At 42.2% G+C, this 17,136-nt stretch overlaps 1 protein-coding gene across 2 annotated transcripts in view; it reads left to right on the top strand.

The window, feature by feature from the left end:
- Positions 1-6,830, top strand: part of GCC2 (GRIP and coiled-coil domain containing 2) — a 418,679-nt gene extending 411,849 nt beyond the window's left edge. For both annotated transcript variants that reach the window (XM_069204470.1, XM_069204471.1), the window contains exon 23: positions 2,795-6,830. In XM_069204470.1, the coding sequence (XP_069060571.1) occupies positions 2,795-2,865 (71 nt within the window). In that variant the 3' untranslated portion in view covers positions 2,866-6,830. The remainder of the gene's footprint in view (positions 1-2,794) is intronic.
- Positions 6,831-17,136: the final 10,306 nt, after the last annotated feature.

The following is a 17,136-nucleotide window of genomic DNA, read 5'->3' on the forward strand; positions in this document are numbered from 1 at the left end:
GCCTTCAACCTCCAATCAGGCTGCCTCTTCGGGCAGACCTTCTGTCACAGCAACAGGGGACGGTTCTTCACCCAAACCTGTCCAACCTCTGCCTTCATGCGTGGAGATTGAGCGGCGACAGTTGATGACTTTTGATCTTCCACCCAGTCTGTGATGTTATCTTGGCAGCCAGGCGTCCCTCAACCAAAACTGTATACGCCTATCGTTGGAATAAATTTGTGGCATGGTGTACCAACAAATCTGTTGATCTTCTCTCTGTCCGAGGTTCTTCTGTTCATTCTTTCTTTGGCCCAGCAGAGCTCAGCTTTGGGCATCCTTAAAGGGTAATTATCTGCTATTTCGGCCTTCCTTAGGTTACCTGATCAGCCCTCACTTTTTAAATCTCCTATTGTGAGCAGATTTCTAAAAGGCCTCACCCATTTATTCACTCCCACTCCATTTATCATTCTTCAGTGGGACCTCAATCTTGTCCTTACTTATTTGATGTGTACTCCCTTTGAGCCAATGCATAATTGTCCATTGCGGCTCCTCACCTTCAAAACTGTCTTTCTTGTTGCTATCTCCTCTGCTCGCAGGGTGAGTGAGCTTCAAGCCCTTTCATCTAACCTCCATACTTGTCTGTGCACCCTCACAAAGTGGTGTTGTGCACTAAGGCTTCCTTCCTCCCTAAGGTGGTTACGCCTTTTCATGTAGGCCAGTCCATCACCCTGCCTACTTTCTACTCACCCCCACATCCTTCCCATGAGGAGGAGAGACTCCACCGTCTGGACCAAAAAACGAGCGTTGGTATTCTATCTTAATCCTACTAAAGATTTCTGGGTGGACGATCAACTCCTTGTTGAGTATGTGGGTGCAAAAAATGGGAAGGCAGTGCAAAAGCGTACTTTCTCTCGATGGGCGCTTCTTTGCATCAAAATGTGCTAGGCGTTGGCCAAGAAGCAACCCCCTGAGGGCTTGCGTGCTCATTCCACCCGAGCAACTGCTGCTTCCACTGCGTTAGTACGCGGAGTTCCTGTCCTGGATATCTGCCAGGCAGCTACGTGGGCATCCCTGCACACTTTTGCTAAACATTACTGCCTGGACAGTCAGGTCCATTGGGACGGCTACTTTGGGTGTTCGGTCCTGCAGGACTTCCTAGTATGATCTTGGTTCGCAGCCCCCCCTCCAAGGATGGCATTTCATGGGTATTTATTCTAAGATAAGGAATCGGCAACTAGAAATCTCTGTCAGATGTACAGGTTACTTACCTTCGGTAATGAAATATCTGGTAGAGACATATTCTATTTGCAGATTCCTTACCGCCCACCCATCCTCCCCGCTTGCAAACTGATTTCTAGGGGCAGGGATTTCCCTTTCAGGTCCTTTGCTCTGGCGCACCAATCTCAGTGTTCTTAGCGGCTCTGCACTTTAGCATGGAAAGTTGTTAAAAGAAACTGACGTCACTGCGCGAAGGCGGTGTCTATATACTATTCCCAACGTCATCACGGTGACTACGACGCCAACAACGCCCGACGCCCGCGGAGTTGACCGACACCACTTACCGACGCGCAAGGGTATTGCTCGAAGAAAAATCTCCAGATCCAGTCTGACGCCTGGGGGTAAATTCTAAGGTAAGGAATCTGCAACTAGAATATGTCTACCAGATATTTCGTTACCGAAGGTAAGTAACTTGTACTTTACATTTTATATGAGGGTTAAACAGATTAATATCTGAATGCCACTTCACAACGCACCAACATTTGTCAATTATGGTCAGTCATTACGTTCTTTTGTAAGAGCACTGAATTTATCTCTATTATTAATGAGATATGCAACACTTGTCTCTAGTTGTTTCCCAAAATATTTTGAGCCAGATTTCGATAACCTAGTATTTTGGGAGATTATGCAGTGTCCATTACATATGGTACTATATTGTGTAATATTCACATAATGCAGTATTACCTTGACATTCAGAATTCTTTACATTGGAATGGGGAATAACCCTAATACTGCATGGTTCCTCCTATTTAGATTTGCAGAATTCCAAAACTCTGATATTTTTCCGAGACAAATTACACCAGGTTTTAACTGGGAAAATTGTGTGCAGCGAAAAAATGTTTTAGCGCACACATTATAAACCTGGTTTAGGTGCAAGTCCCTGTTTGCACCCAGTTTGGGACTTCCAGCCAAGTAAAGCAGCGGCCTGTATCTTTTCTCGTCCTGCAGTCTTTGAACCCCACATAAAATCGCAGAGCGTGTTACCAAGCAGGTCCTTGGTAGTAAGGGTTCTTCTTGTTAGGTCTGGCGATGGTCTATACGACCCTTGGTTTTTAATGAAAAAATAAAGCCTACTATAAATACATACTTAGAGGTTTTCAGTCAGCCCGTTTCATCCATTTGTCTGTTATAGTGTCAGTCACATTTTGCTTTTGCCCACCACAGCTAACAACGTGGGGCACAGGGTTAGTCACCCGGATGCAAGTGACAGCATTTTGCTCTTGCACAATGTGCACACCTGTGTAATGAGTAGTCCTCTTCCATGCCAGGGACTACAGGAACAATGTGAGCTTTTACATCAATAAAATATCGATGTGGGGCTTTGAACAATGTTTGTTTTCATACACTGCATGCCTTCCTACAAAAAAATAACTAAATAGGCATTGGTAGAGTAAAAGGTTAACAGCCAGTGCCAGACCTGTTGGCTTTGCCAATGCTTTTTTTGGAATCTGCATTCGGTTGTAGTGCGTGAGCGTTGAGCTGTTATGTTGTACCTTATTATTTGTTTGTATTCCTTTTGTATGTCTTTCTTGTAAAGGTGAAGAAGAGGCTGCGGCAAGGCCCGCCGGTTGGGCTTCATACCTTCACAGCTGGTCGGGACTTCGATAGGCTGATTGTGCCGACATCACGTTCCACCCCTGCACTCCGGCTGGAATGTTCCAACAAGTAGTGGTCCCCTCACCTCTTCACCTCTTCATTTCTGCTCACGGGAATGTAAAATATCAGGATATCGTTTGTCCATGGCTCGGGAATCTGTTTACAGTCGGTATTCATCTCATCTCCGTTTGTAAATTATCCCTCATAGCAGTATTGCTTCTGAGAATTCAACCAAAACCAAAGAGGATGGGTTTTAAAAAAGAAGCTGATATGCACCATAAATGGGTAACAAGAAATCTAAACACACAGAGAAGAGTGGAACGAAATGCAATATATTACATTGTTTTTATGTTTGCTTAATCATTTTGCACTACCTATGTTGCTGAAAACTATCAGATTACACGTTGTTTGTCCTAGTATTGTTATGCTAAAACAGGCTGCGTAGACACCAAAACACATTATTTCTCGTGTTGACTTCTTCTGTTGTATAGTAATTTAATTTTAGTTTTTTTTAAATGCACTTTCTTTGTGGACTGTATACTTTTCTCCCTCAAATGTGACCAACCTCTGAAGCACTCATGCACCAACAGTTCTTGATTTGAGATACTTCATAGCGCGTACAAGACAAACGCATCAGGCGGCAAGGATTCCTAACCAGGTACTCTATAAGGATGTAAATTTAACACTGGCATTTCTAGGTCATTTTTAAATCACAAAATACCTGCCTTGTGTATTTACACAATCCATTTCTCCTCCTAGTATTTTTACAGCTTTATTGTTAGACGTTTTACTCATACTTCTTTTCTGCACCTCTTCATTTCTGTGGTTTTCATATGTTAGTGTCCAGGACTACGTAACCACCTGACCAAGCTTACATGTACAGGTAGTTAGTACCAGGCGTACCATGACTTTGTAACCACACAACTCCAATTAGTGATTTACTAATGCAACTCACGGAAGCTGTGATGCTTCAGTGGTCCTCAACTGTGACCCCTTGGCAGTGTGCTTTATGCTGATGATTTCAACGGTTAATGCAAACCTTCCAGGCAGTATACCAGCTACCATGGCATTACAGTATCTCTTACCCAAGTTCTATCCCACCCTTTCCTTTACTTTGCTAATTTCTTCCCTTTGAGGATAGGAGTCAAAAATAAATTGCCATGCCCCGTTGAACATAACAGGTGTTGTTTCCCTGCACATGTGTGACATCATTGGCAATATATGAATAGTTGTATACTCCACAATGCTTTCCCTGGCAGGATGTATGCAGAAGGTGAAGAGGAGTTGGCATTTCACAAGCGCTGGATGTTGAAGCACAAAGCATTGGCCAGTTTTCATGTAGTGAGATTAGGGGTAGGACCTAAAGATCACTGCTATAGAATTATTCCTCCATGTATCTCATGCTTCCCTTAGTTGCTTCAAACGAATGAGGTGGCGTACACACCTTGGGCCATGGCATCATCTGAAGAGGCCACGTTGTTTGAAAGTCTCAATATTTTGTTGTGTGCATGGTGCTTTTTTGCACAGGAGAGAGGCACTGAAGTATCAGATCCATTGTCAGACTTTCAAGAAGATCCCCTGTAAGACTGAGGGAACAGTCCAGCTCCTGTAGAACTCAGAAGATTGTTTTTTTTAATACCTTGAAGTGCCATAGAGACGGAACTAGATGCAGGTCGCTTATTAACAGATATGACTGGTTGCCTTATTCAGATGATTGGTGGATAAGTGTCTGCTTCCCTGCACAGTCCTCCCTCCTACAGCTTTGAGCCATCTGCAAGGACGTACTACTTGCCGGCTAATGTCTACAGGTGAAATAGACTTCTGTTTGTATTTGTGATTTAATTCACACACATTTTGGAAGTATTTTATATGATCTTGCTAGTTTGTGGACGTTAACTCATTTAAGCCGAATGAGGCCATGATTGCAAAATATATGACGCCTTCCATGGCAAATTCCATTTTCTGACTTGTGATGTTGGAACAGCCTATTGTCATCTTGCTCGCGTTTCCAGAGATAGTTGTTGTAGCATTTTCCGTTTTGAGAACAGTTCTCAAATTATTACATTTTAAAATGTAGGACTCGGAAAACAACTTGACATTGTAAATAAATCATTTTTAAACTATTGCTTGAGTTTACACAGCAGTTTAATTTCTTTTCTCATTTTTTTATACCAACCATAGATTTTTATAGCGCTTTCACAAAATGTTATTCATTCAGTGCATTTACTTCCTAGAAGTTGATGTACTAACAGATTGCACATTTGGCATTGCATGCCTCAAGCCGAAGATCACCCTGCCTAGTAATTCGAACTAAACCTTTCCTTTTCAGCGGGATTGAATTGATTTGCTAAAGATTTATCACTTTTGGTTACAGCACCAACAAGCAGAAAAATGAAGGAAAATGCTCCTCCAAAATACCTACATATGTCCAGAAGGATTGGCTCCTGCATTTACATCTCATTTCTTGTTCTCCAGAAACCGATTTTACTACAACTACACTGTCACAAAAGCATTAATTAGCATGCTTTGGTGTCTCAGTTGGCAGCTTGCGAAAAAGAAGTCTTGCAGAGTCATAAGGTGGTTTCAGATAGGGTCCTACACGTAGACCACTCCAAAAGAAAGCTTAAGCGTAGTGGTTTTAATTACTGGTGCCATCAAACCCATCTTTCTCAGATACGTTTTTTTTAGCAAAGTGATTGTAATTTAGATTACAATTTTACCGCACCGAAGCAGGCCCTGTCCTTTTCCTTGAACTCCTTTACTAGTACGGATAAGAGACTTGGCTGAAAGTAGCTCTGTTGCCAAATTCCTGCCTCCCATCTGAAGCAGCAGAGCACCACCGTACAGAGGTGCAAGAGTGGTGTATGACCATGTTCGGATACAGCTTTTTGCTTTGTCTTTTTTCCCCTAACTAAATCTCACCATCTGCTGCAGTGATCAGTATAGTGATGGAAGGGTTTGTTAAATAACTGCTGGAAAAACGAATGAGGTCATCTTGCAGATGAAATCCATCTTTTCCTGCCTTTTAAGGTATTCCTCAGTTTCTGCTTAATGTTTATGAATTGCAGTGTTTGTTCTGATTTTGCATCTATAGACTACTTGGGTGTTTTCCAGTGTTTAAGCTAAATAGAATATCTCAACTGACATTTTTTACCTAACTTTTCTTTTAAATTGGGAATGTTTGCTAGGCAAGGGGAAGGCTGTGATATGCATTCAAGTGGGAATAAAGAACCGAGAAAGCATTACATATGTAGCATTAATAATGCACCCATATTTAAAGGTGAATGTGGGCATTTGACACAGACATGAAGGAAATGGAAGAGTTAATTGGCACAATAAATTGTGTGTCCTAATTTATGAAGATATAAATACAGGCCACTTGGCTATATTTTTTAAGACTTGTTTTTGTAAGCAGCTCTTAGTATTTTTCACGTTTGTGATCTGGAAAGGAAAGCAAGGAGTCTGCAAATAGTTTGCCACCTATGGAGTTCATAAGTATCTGTAACAAATTGTCCCCCCCCCCCATTAGTACAAAAGTCAGTGTTTCCATCTTTGATTCACGAAATTAGTCTTTATTCAACTAAAGAAAGAGTTTGTGGGTTAATATGTCAAAAGCACAAATAATGGCTGAGTATTTACTCTGTTTTTAAAAGATATTGATTTTTGGTCAAAGATTTTACAAACCATATCAACTGTTTCCATTTATGCACTACATGTCACACGACAGGACCAAATGCTGTGGCAAAATCCTAGGTTCTAGGCAGTGAAATCAAAGAATCTAGAACCGGCAATTTGAGTGGCAGCAAAGGGCTGGGTCGCCTTGTTTTATGGAAACGTCTTGTTTTAGGTTCCTTATATTGGACAAAGTTTTATAAATTAACTTACATTGTTTTGGGATTTCAAACATCAATTGCAAACTGAATATTGGATTCTGCTCTACATAAAATAACAATGTTTAATAAAAAATCAGCTGCTTATCTATTTGTCTTTTTTGTATTATTGTATCTACCCATGTGTGTGCTTGTCATATACAAAGAAAACAAACTGACGTAACAGTGAATGGATTTTCTCAGCTCAAGAAGGTCGTATTTTGTTCCATTTTTTAAAAAAACAGTCAGGTATTATTGGCCCTGACAAGACAACCCAGCAAAGCATTTGCCGTAATTGTTTATTGGGTACAGTGACTAGCTTCCTAAGCATTTTAGTAATTGTAATGTTAAGTACATTCAATCTAATAATGTTAAAGCATGGGGTGCACAGAGCCATGCTATCACTTTGAAATCTCAAATTACTTTTCAGTTAATGTTTACTACTTGCTAAGTACTCAACGTTTTCTTGTACACAGTTCATGCTTTTTGGAAATTATAAGGGAAGAGTATTTATACATTTTGAGGGCTAGGTTGCCAAGATTATGTTCCTTTAGTCAATTCCGCTTTAAAGTCACTAACTAGTGAAGTATAGTTCCCTTTATCCTGTCCTCATCACTAACAATCATCTGTAGTAAGAATTCCAAAATGTTCCTTTGTTTGATGTCTAATTGGGTTTTGAGACGTTTTGTGACGTTACTCACCCAATAGCCTCTTTAATATCAGCAGCTCATGGGTTCCCCATGTTTCTTCACTTTTGGATCCTTTCTATTGTAGTCCTCCGATGTGGCCTGAGACCAGCTAAACAGGTTTTTACCACTATATGTTTTATGTATGAGGGCATTGACTATTGAATCCCAATGCAGTCCTTGCTGCTCGGGGGCCGATCTAACATAACTTCAGGAAAATAGGTTGGCAATGGAGGGTGTAAAATATTAACAGAAGACAGCAGAGAACACCGCGAGGACCGCAGTAATATTGCTCATGTCCACCCAATGCTGTCCATCTGGGCCCTGGGGTATGTCCTAGTCTCTGTCCACGTCCTGTGGCCCCCAGCTGACCAATTGAATGACAGTCCTCTAGTATATGTAATAACCCTAGTATACTTGATATCCCTTTGTCTGGATGTTATAAACCCACTTGGGCCAATGTTAATCTATTGTTAACATATTAATATGCCAGGCCAAGTCAAACGTTGCTTATTGGGGAAGGCTGATTGGCTGTGACAAGCACCCTTTGATGTATCTGTTCTTATTGCTGCTAGAGATCCACTATTGAAAGCTGTTATTGATGTATTTCCTGTGAAACTGACTGGACCATGATTAATAACTGCAAACAAAACAAAGTAGAAGCTCCTGCTGATTACTTCGATTATTGAAAAGACCTGTTTGATCCTTGATCTGGTATTTGCAATGCTATGAAAATCGCTCAAGAGCTGTTGGAGTGGCTTTCGTTCAAGGGCTGTTGTCCAAGGCTATTTCAGCTGTGTACCATCTGCACTGGATGGCAAATTAAGGAGCCCTCTGAATTGGTTTCTGTTGTTAATCATTGTGCTGCTGTACATGAAAAATCTACTGAATCTAAGCCAGTGTCTATACAAATGCAGTCTTTCCAACAGTCAAAGGGAGGGGACAAAGAGGAATGGGATGTGGAGAGGTTTTATGGCATGGGCAAAGTAATCAGTTGCCCAGGGGCCCACCTTCCAAGGGGCTGCATGGTAAAGTGAATGGCACAGTCTAATGTCCTGTCATAATAAAGTTGCTCATAGAAACAACTTCACCTAATTAAACAGTTGATCATGCTTTACAGAAACTTAGGGCCAGATCTGCTAAGGGTTTGTACAGGGCAAAGTTGTCCAAAGAGACACAAAGCAGGAGAAACACTAGTAAGGGAAACACCTTCTCGTTTAAAAAGTATTTTGCACTGAAAAGGTAGGCGCCCTTTTCTCATTGCAAATTGTGTGTTTCACCACTTTGCATCAAGGGGGCATTACTTGGCTGTGACTTGGGTGGATTAAGCCAGGCACCCATAGCTTACGACACAAAGCCCGATCTACTGAGTAAGCCAGACCCAGCTTCGTGTAAATAATACCTTCTTGAAGCAGACACTAACAGGAAGAGATGTCTAAATTTCTCCACACACTGCATGCGTGCTGCACTGTACAACGCATATACAGTGCTTGGAATGTTTAAGCATTGCTCAGGCATAGGATTTTGTACTGGAAGCGTAAACTTCCTATCAGATCCTATGCTAAACAGCACCCATTGCCCTCTGTACCATGGTGCAAAGGCTGTGCATATTGCTATGCAGCCTCTTTGTGCATCAGTACAGGGATACTGAGGAGCAGCAGGACATTTTTAATAACTACGGTTCTGGGCTGTTTGATTTCTCCTTCTTGTGCACCGGAGCACACTTTGCATGAGAAAGAGCGTTTTAAAAGCAATCCTCAATTCAATTTCGTAGCCAATGTAGGCTGACGCAGGTTGAAGTGATGTGTTCACTTCTTGTCAGTCCAACAACAACTGTGACTGCAACATTTTGTATGCATGAACCTGACGAAGTAAAATCTCCTGGAGACCATTTTAAAGAAAAATGCATTTGTTTAATCTTAATAAGACACAAAAGGCAATCACTAGCCCATGGAGTTGAAGTGGAGGAACCAGAGGTCCTTCTTCTAAACTTTCAGATGAGAAAAAGAATAAGCCACCACCGTCTGTAACTGAGCTGCTGTAGACAGATGTGAGTTCAAAAGACCTTATAGTCTTTACACACTCAACTGGCAGAGGAGCCGGCCCCATCTGTGTAGGCCATGGATGATTTGACCATCTTTCAGAGGGTATTATTCCTATCACTAGTAGTTCTGGTTTGTAATGTAATTAAGGAAAGTTACGTCATCCAGTTCTGAACAGCAAGTACACATAGCGAATATCAGAAGAACCTGGGGAGTGTTGATTAAGTGAATAAAGAAGCAAAGTAGCCAAAGGTTTTAATAAGAATTATCAGAGGTCGGATATAGATGTCACAGGGAGGAACGCCATGAAACTCCACAAGCAATTTCATGAGCTTTAAATCAGAAAGCGAAGGGGGTAAGACCACTGGTTGGCTGCAGTCTTTAAGAAAGGATATGATCTAGGAAACCCCCTAAACCTTGAATTTCAGTGCACTCTCAGTTGCTGTTATGATACTTTGTGTCGAAGGCAGCAGAGAGGTCAGGGAGTTGCAGGACTGCCTAGTATCCTTGATAAGTGATGGATCTCATCTGCTCAACTCCTGTGAATCACTCGCTCTATTTGTACTTGTCTGTGTACCTTAGACCTCTCGACCTCATCTCTTTCTACCTTAGCTTTGTCTACTTCTACTCTCTCGATATACCATTTATTCTTTATTGATTTCATCTCGCTACCCTCTCCTTCTCAAAGAGTTGCCCCTCTCTGTCGCTCTCTATGTGTACAAGTATATCTATCACTCTTGATTCTGTCTCTCTACTTCAACTCTGTACCTCATCCCTCACTCTGTGTTCTCCCTTCACTTTTTCCATCTGTCATGCTTTTATCACTCCTCCCTCGTCTTCACATCTCTCAGAAACTCATCTCTATTTTTATCTCACCTTTCTCTCTCTTCATGCCCCTTACCCCTCTCTAAATCTAGTGCCACAGTACCTCACTTCTCTCTACCCCACCACTCTCACTACTTATCCTCTCGTTTTTAGAATAGATCACCACCTCCTCTTTCTCCTGTTCTACCTCTGTTCCCTTTCCTCTATCTCTCCCTCGCTCTTTCATAACAAATACATATCTCTCTCTTTCCCCTGCTATGTACCGTTCTCCGCATTGCCCTGACATACTACTGGAATCGGTATCTTTGTATGACGTAGCCTAGAACTGGACCGCAGCAGGTGTATAGCTCCCATTGATTGTACCACTTCATGGTGATTTGCACCCACTTGTATTACAACTGTATATAGTACATTATAATGCCACTGTCAAGTTTATGCGAGAGGGAGGGGTGGGGAGGGCGGGGGGAGTGCACACTGGCTTAGGTTTCAGGATGCATGTCTTTTGATGATTATGTAAATATCGGAGACATTCTCCACCAACACTTTGTTCATGTACACCATACGTTTAAAAGTATATTGGGTCATATTTTTTTATGCTTTATGTTTTGGATGTACAATGGTATCATTCGCCTTTCAGCAGCTGTACGTACGTTTATATCAGAATACACTAAAGTTTGTGGTGGAAAAATAAATACCTCTGTACCTGCTTTTCCATTTCAACTTATCACCTTCACTCTCGCAATCTCCACCTTATAGATCTCTCTACCTCACCACTCTTCGTCTCACAAGTGTCTGCGATTGTATAAACCATACCTTTCTTTCGCTTTCACATTTCCCTCAACATCCTCTTTTCAATCTGCACCACGTGTCTTTTTCTACCCTTCTCCCCCTATCTTTCTCTTTCCCTCTACTAAACACATTTTCCATACCACATATTTTTCCCTCTTCCTTGCATCCTTGTTATTTCTGAAGTCTTCCTACCATTACCTCTAGTGTTTAACTCTCTAATTCACCTCTTTTTCAACATTGTTTCCCTCTACATCACATCATGAAGTATTATACTCCTCTGCCTCTACATTTCTTTCTCCCTATCTTTGTCTCTATCTCTCTACTTAACTTGAAAACCTTACCTATTGCTCTAGCTCTTTCTCCCACCTACATCTTCCTACCTCTCTTCAGCCTTTCTACTAGCTACCTCACCTTTCTCTATTTACCTCCTTTTGGCCTAAACATGCTAATGAAAGATATGTTTATATCGCTGAACTTATCAAGATAAAAATAAACCCAATTAAAAACCCTCCCTAGGATACCGCAGTGCCAGTACCGCCCGAGATGGAGGCAGAAATATGAAGTGTCATTACTTTTTTAATTTAAAAAGGTGTTGGTCCCTACAGCAAATTGTGTGTAGTACAACTATCTTAACAATCAAAAAGCATGTGAAGACGCGTACCATTTTGTACCAGATGTCCATGCTATAAATGTTGTGCTGAGTTTTCCTATTGTATTCTACCAATCTAACATGTTGTGTATGTTGGCGACCATCACATGGTTTACTGATTTGTGTTCTGCATTCGTCTCTGTACTGTAAGTCCTGATGACCAACCTCTTTGCACGTTGTCATGTTCTGTTAGCCACTGCATATGGTTTCACTTGCCACAAGATTATACAGAGTCACGCTTTATCTTTTTACAGGCTTTCAAGAAAGATGTGGACACCCTCTGCTTCCTGGAAGGATCCAAGCTAGTTCAGTATGTTAATGGATTATTAATTGTTTTTTTACTTTCTGGACCTGTGAAAGTCTGATTATCTATAACTGTTCACTGAATAATAAAACAGGGTCACAAAGCCTCTAAAAAGAAGTTACAATTGTGCTTACACCGAGAGCGATATTTAGGTCACAACATTTCAGTGAGGAAGGGATATTTGTCTCCCATATCTGCCTCCTTGCGGCTACCAGACCAACCTTCTCTTTTCAATTCTCCCATTGTTGGGAGTTTTCTTAAAGGCCTCACTCATATGTTTCCTCCTGTTCCATTCATCATGCGTGGGATTTAAACTTGGTCCTCACATTCCTCATGTGTACCCCTTTCGAGCCGCTCCACAATTGTCCTTTACGACTCTTAACACTTAAAACCGCTTTCTTGATTGCCATCACCTCTGCTTGCAGAGTAAGTGAGCTTCAGGCTCTTTCTTCAAAGCCACCATTCGTAGCAGTGCATCCTGACAAAGTGGTGCTTCATACCAGGGCTTCTTTTCTTCCCAAAGTGGTAATGCCTTTTCACATAGGCCAGTCTATCGCCTTGCCTACTTTTTACGCACCCCTACACCCCTCACATGAGGAGCAAAGACTCCACTGTCTGGATCCAAAAAGAGCATTGGCGTTCTGTCTAGATTGTACCAAAGATTTCCGGGTAGACGATCAACTCTTTGTGGGATATGTGGGTGGGAAGAAAGGGAAGGCAGTGCAGAAGAGGACCATCTCACGATGGGTAGTCGTCTGCATCAAGATGTGCTACACTTTAGCGAAAAAGCAACCCCCTCAGGGTTTGCGCGCTCATTCTACCAGAGCAACTGCTGCTACCACAGCGTTAGCATGCGGAGTTCCAGTCCTGGATATCTGTCAGGCCGCAACGTCGGCGTCCTTACATACGTTCACCAAGCACTACTGCCTGGACATTCAGGTCCGCAGGGACAGCTATTTTGGCCATTCGGTCCTGCAGGATTTCTTGGTGTGATCTTGGTTCGCAGCCCACCACCGGGGATGGTATTGCTTGGGTATCTATTCAAAGGTAAGGAATCTGCAACTAGAAGTCTCTATCAGATGTACAAGTTACTCACCTTCGGTAATGATATATCTGGTAGAGACATATTCTAGTTGCAGAATCCTTACCGACCCGCCCATCCTCCCCGCACTGCAAACTGATTTCTAGGGACAGGTACTTCCCTCTAAGGACCCTAGTTTTGACACATCATTCTCAGTGTTCTTCATGGCTCTGCTCTACTGGCGTGGAAAGTTGTGAAAAGAAACTGACGTCAGCACGCCAGGGTGGCGCCTATACAGGGAGTGCAGAATTATTAGGCAAGTTGTATTTTTGAGGATTCATTTTATTATTGAACAACAACCATGTTCTCAATGAACCCAAAAAACTCATTAATATCAAAGCTGAATATTTTTGGAAGTAGTTTTTAGTTTGTTTTTAGTTTTAGCTATGTTAGGGGGATATCTGTGTGTGCAGGTGACTATTACTGTGCATAATTATTAGGCAACTCAACAAAAAAATATATATACCCATTTCAATTATTTATTATTACCAGTGAAACCAATATAACATCTCAACATTCACAAATATACATTTCTGACATTCAAAAACAAATCAGTGACCAATATAGCCACCTTTCTTTGCAAGGACACTCAAAAGCCTAACATCCATGGATTCTGTCAGTGTTTTGATCTGTTCACCATCAACATTGCGTGCAGCAGCAACCACAGCCTCCCAGACACTGTTCAGAGAGGTGTACTGTTTTCCCTCCTTGTAAATCTCACATTTGATGATGGACCACAGGTTCTCAATGGGGTTCAGATCAGGTGAACAAGGAGGCCATGTCATTAGATTTCCTTCTTTTATACCCTTTCTTGCCAGCCACGCTGTGGAGTACTTGGATGCGTGTGATGGAGCATTGTCCTGCATGAAAATCATGTTTTTCTTGAAGGATGCAGACTTCTTCCTGTACCACTGCTTGAAGAAGGTGTCTTCCAGGAACTGGCAGTAGGACTGGGAGTTGAGCTTGACTCCATCCTCAACCCGAAAAGGCCCCACAAGCTCATCTTTGATGATACCAGCCCAAACCAGTACTCCACCTCCACCTTGCTGCCGTCTGAGTCGGACTGGAGCTCTCTGCCCTTTACCAATCCAGCCACGGGCCCATCCATCTGGCCCTGGTCTTGACTCACTCTCATTTCATCAGTCCATAAAACCTTAGAAAAATCAGTCTTGAGATATTTCTTGGCCCAGTCTTGACGTTTCAGCTTGTGTGTCTTGTTCAGTGGTGGTCGTCTTTCAGCCTTTCTTACCTTGGCCATGTCTCTGAGTATTGCACACCTTGTGCTTTTGGGCACTCCAGTGATGTTGCAGCTCTGAAATATGGCCAAACTGGTGGCAAGTGGCATTGTGGCAGCTGCACGCTTGACTTTTCTCAGTTCATGGGCAGTTATTTTGCGCCTTGGTTTTTCCACACGCTTCTTGCGACCCTGTTGACTATTTTGAATGAAACGCTTGATTGTTCGATGATCACGCTTCAGAAGCTTTGCAATTTTAAGAGTGCTGCATCCCTCTGCAAGATATCTCACTATTTTTGACTTTTCTGAGCCTGTCAAGTCCTTCTTTTGACCCATTTTGCCAAAGGAAAGGAAATTGCCTAATAATTATGCACACCTGATATAGGGTGTTGATGTCATTAGACCACACCCCTTCTCAATACAGAGATGCACATCACCTAATATGCTTAATTGGTAGTAGGCTTTCGAGCCTATACAGCTTGGAGTAAGACAACATGCATAAAGAGGATGATGTGGTCAAAATACTCATTTGCCTAATAATTCTGCACTCCCTGTATGCGACTGCAGCATCACGACGCCAACGACACCCACGAAGTCGACCGACGCCACCTAACAGCGCGCCGGGGTACTGCTCTAAGAAAATTTCTCCAGATCCAGTCTGATGCCTGGGGAAATTGAAAGATGAGGAATCTGCAAGTAGAATATGTCTCTACCAGATATTACATTACAAAAGGTAAGTAATTTGTACGTCACCATCTCACAACTACACTTGTGGGGATGGCGGGATATTGCAACCACTGGACTCTGGGATATTGCCAATATTCTCAAGTTATTACATGATTTCATTAAGAAAGACATTCTTAACCATCGCCCTGGTCCACAGAGGAAACGGTCCTTTTTAACTGAGTCCAGCATTATCCTCTGCTCCCGCAACAAGATTACCTGATGACAATAAGCCTTTCACATTTTACTGTCACAAGTGCCAGGGCATTGCTTCGGGCATGCTAATACTAGGCCATGGAGATTAAAACATTTTTTAAAAAAGTTGCATGCTACTCTTCTGCTCTCAGTACTGTTGCTGTGGTGCTTCTGTCTACCTTGTTGAAGCATCTAGAAATCTCTGCATCTTTCTCTATAAGCTGTCATGGTGTGACATACTGATACTGAACCTTCTTATGTTACTTGGGTGCAAAGTCCTTTGTTGAATCTTTTATCTCTGTTTCCTGCTGCTTGCAAGGAAGAGCCACAAGACTCTCTGTCACTGCCCACCTAATTAAGCTGAATTTTGATCTGATTTATGCACCTTTATCCAAGTGCAAATTTGTGTATTATGTTGATGGTTTGTCTTAGAAATGATAAGGGAACACTAGGTGCAGGTTACGCAGTTTGTATACTGTACGATGTTGTTGAAAGAAGATAAGCACCAGATGTGCATTCTGCTCATGTAACCAAACGGATTGGTCTTACTTATGCTTGTATTTTAGCTATCTAAAAACCTGTCACTAAATTCACTGACTCAAAGAATGCCTTCGGAGTCACCCATTATTTTGGACGTAATCATCTGGGCAAAGCCTGCAATCCTCACCAGCGCCTGACTCTCGATTGTGAACGGTTCTTATGTCAAAGGTGTACTTGATGCTCTTCAAGTGCCTTCCAAAACGACTTTTTAAATATGTTGCTCATCATTCTAAGTAAGATGTGACAGGGAATCCTGAGCCGATCAGACTGCCACGAGAACTGCATTGTCTCCTAAGTCACTTTATATGTATCCCAGGTGTGTGGGTCCCTCATGCCCATCTTAAAGGATCTTACTGAAATATAAGGACATCTCTTTGATATTGAAAAGAATGCTAGTTCAAGGCAGCACTGTAAAAGGGGCTCTAATGGAGTGTGGAGAGATAAGTTGGGGAGAATAATTGCCCAAAAGGTACTATTCTCCATCCTTGCCTGGCTGTTCCATGGTGTTGCCTATGTTAACAAAGACAGCATTATCCGTGCCATAAATGCACAGTGGTTTCGTCCCTTCTTCCTTGTTGCCCATCTGCATTGTCATGCCTGTGCTGCTTGTCAAGCTACCAACATGGGGAAGGGTTTCAAAACTAGGCCACTGTCCACCCATCTCTCAAGGTGCCCCTTTGTCAACATTTAAATCAGTTTTACTCCAGTGTCTGAATGTTGATGTTTATATTTATGTTTTGGTTCTAGTATGCATGTTCTCAAGATAGATTTAAGCCTACCCATCTGTGCAAACTGATGCAATCCTTGCACAATCATTGTAAAGTTACACCTATGCTTGGAACTCCTCTGAGGAATAGGGAGAGGTAAGGGTACTCACTTGATGTTATCTGTAGTTCAGGAAGTATGAATAACTTTAGGAATCAAATAACACATTAATTGTGATTACACCTATCTGTTCAGGGCTGAAAAATACAGAACAGTTTATAGTGAGATAGGGCTTAAGTGGCGTGACGTAGAGCCTTTAGCACTCTGGTCAGTGTGAGTCATTCCAATCAAAAGACTAAGCTGAGTTACTACGAAATTATAAAGCAGCCCCTGATGATGCATCATTCTACCCCACTCATGTCTTTATCTTTTCTTGTTTGCACCTTGATGATGCGACTACAGTATTGCATTTAACTGATTTGCTAGTTCAACAGCTTCTGTTCTCGGGTTCAAGTTGTCCGTCCTGCCTGACTCGAGCATGTCACGATGTGCAGCCTGGAGACTGGGTGCAGGGTCGGCTTTAGGGTGCTGACCTCCCGGGGGGGTGGGGGGAGGTGGGGGCTGTGTTTAGCAATGACTTA

The sequence above is a fragment of the Pleurodeles waltl genome, chromosome 8 (genome assembly GCF_031143425.1).
Source record: "Pleurodeles waltl isolate 20211129_DDA chromosome 8, aPleWal1.hap1.20221129, whole genome shotgun sequence".
Taxonomy (NCBI): Eukaryota; Metazoa; Chordata; class Amphibia; order Caudata; family Salamandridae; genus Pleurodeles; species Pleurodeles waltl.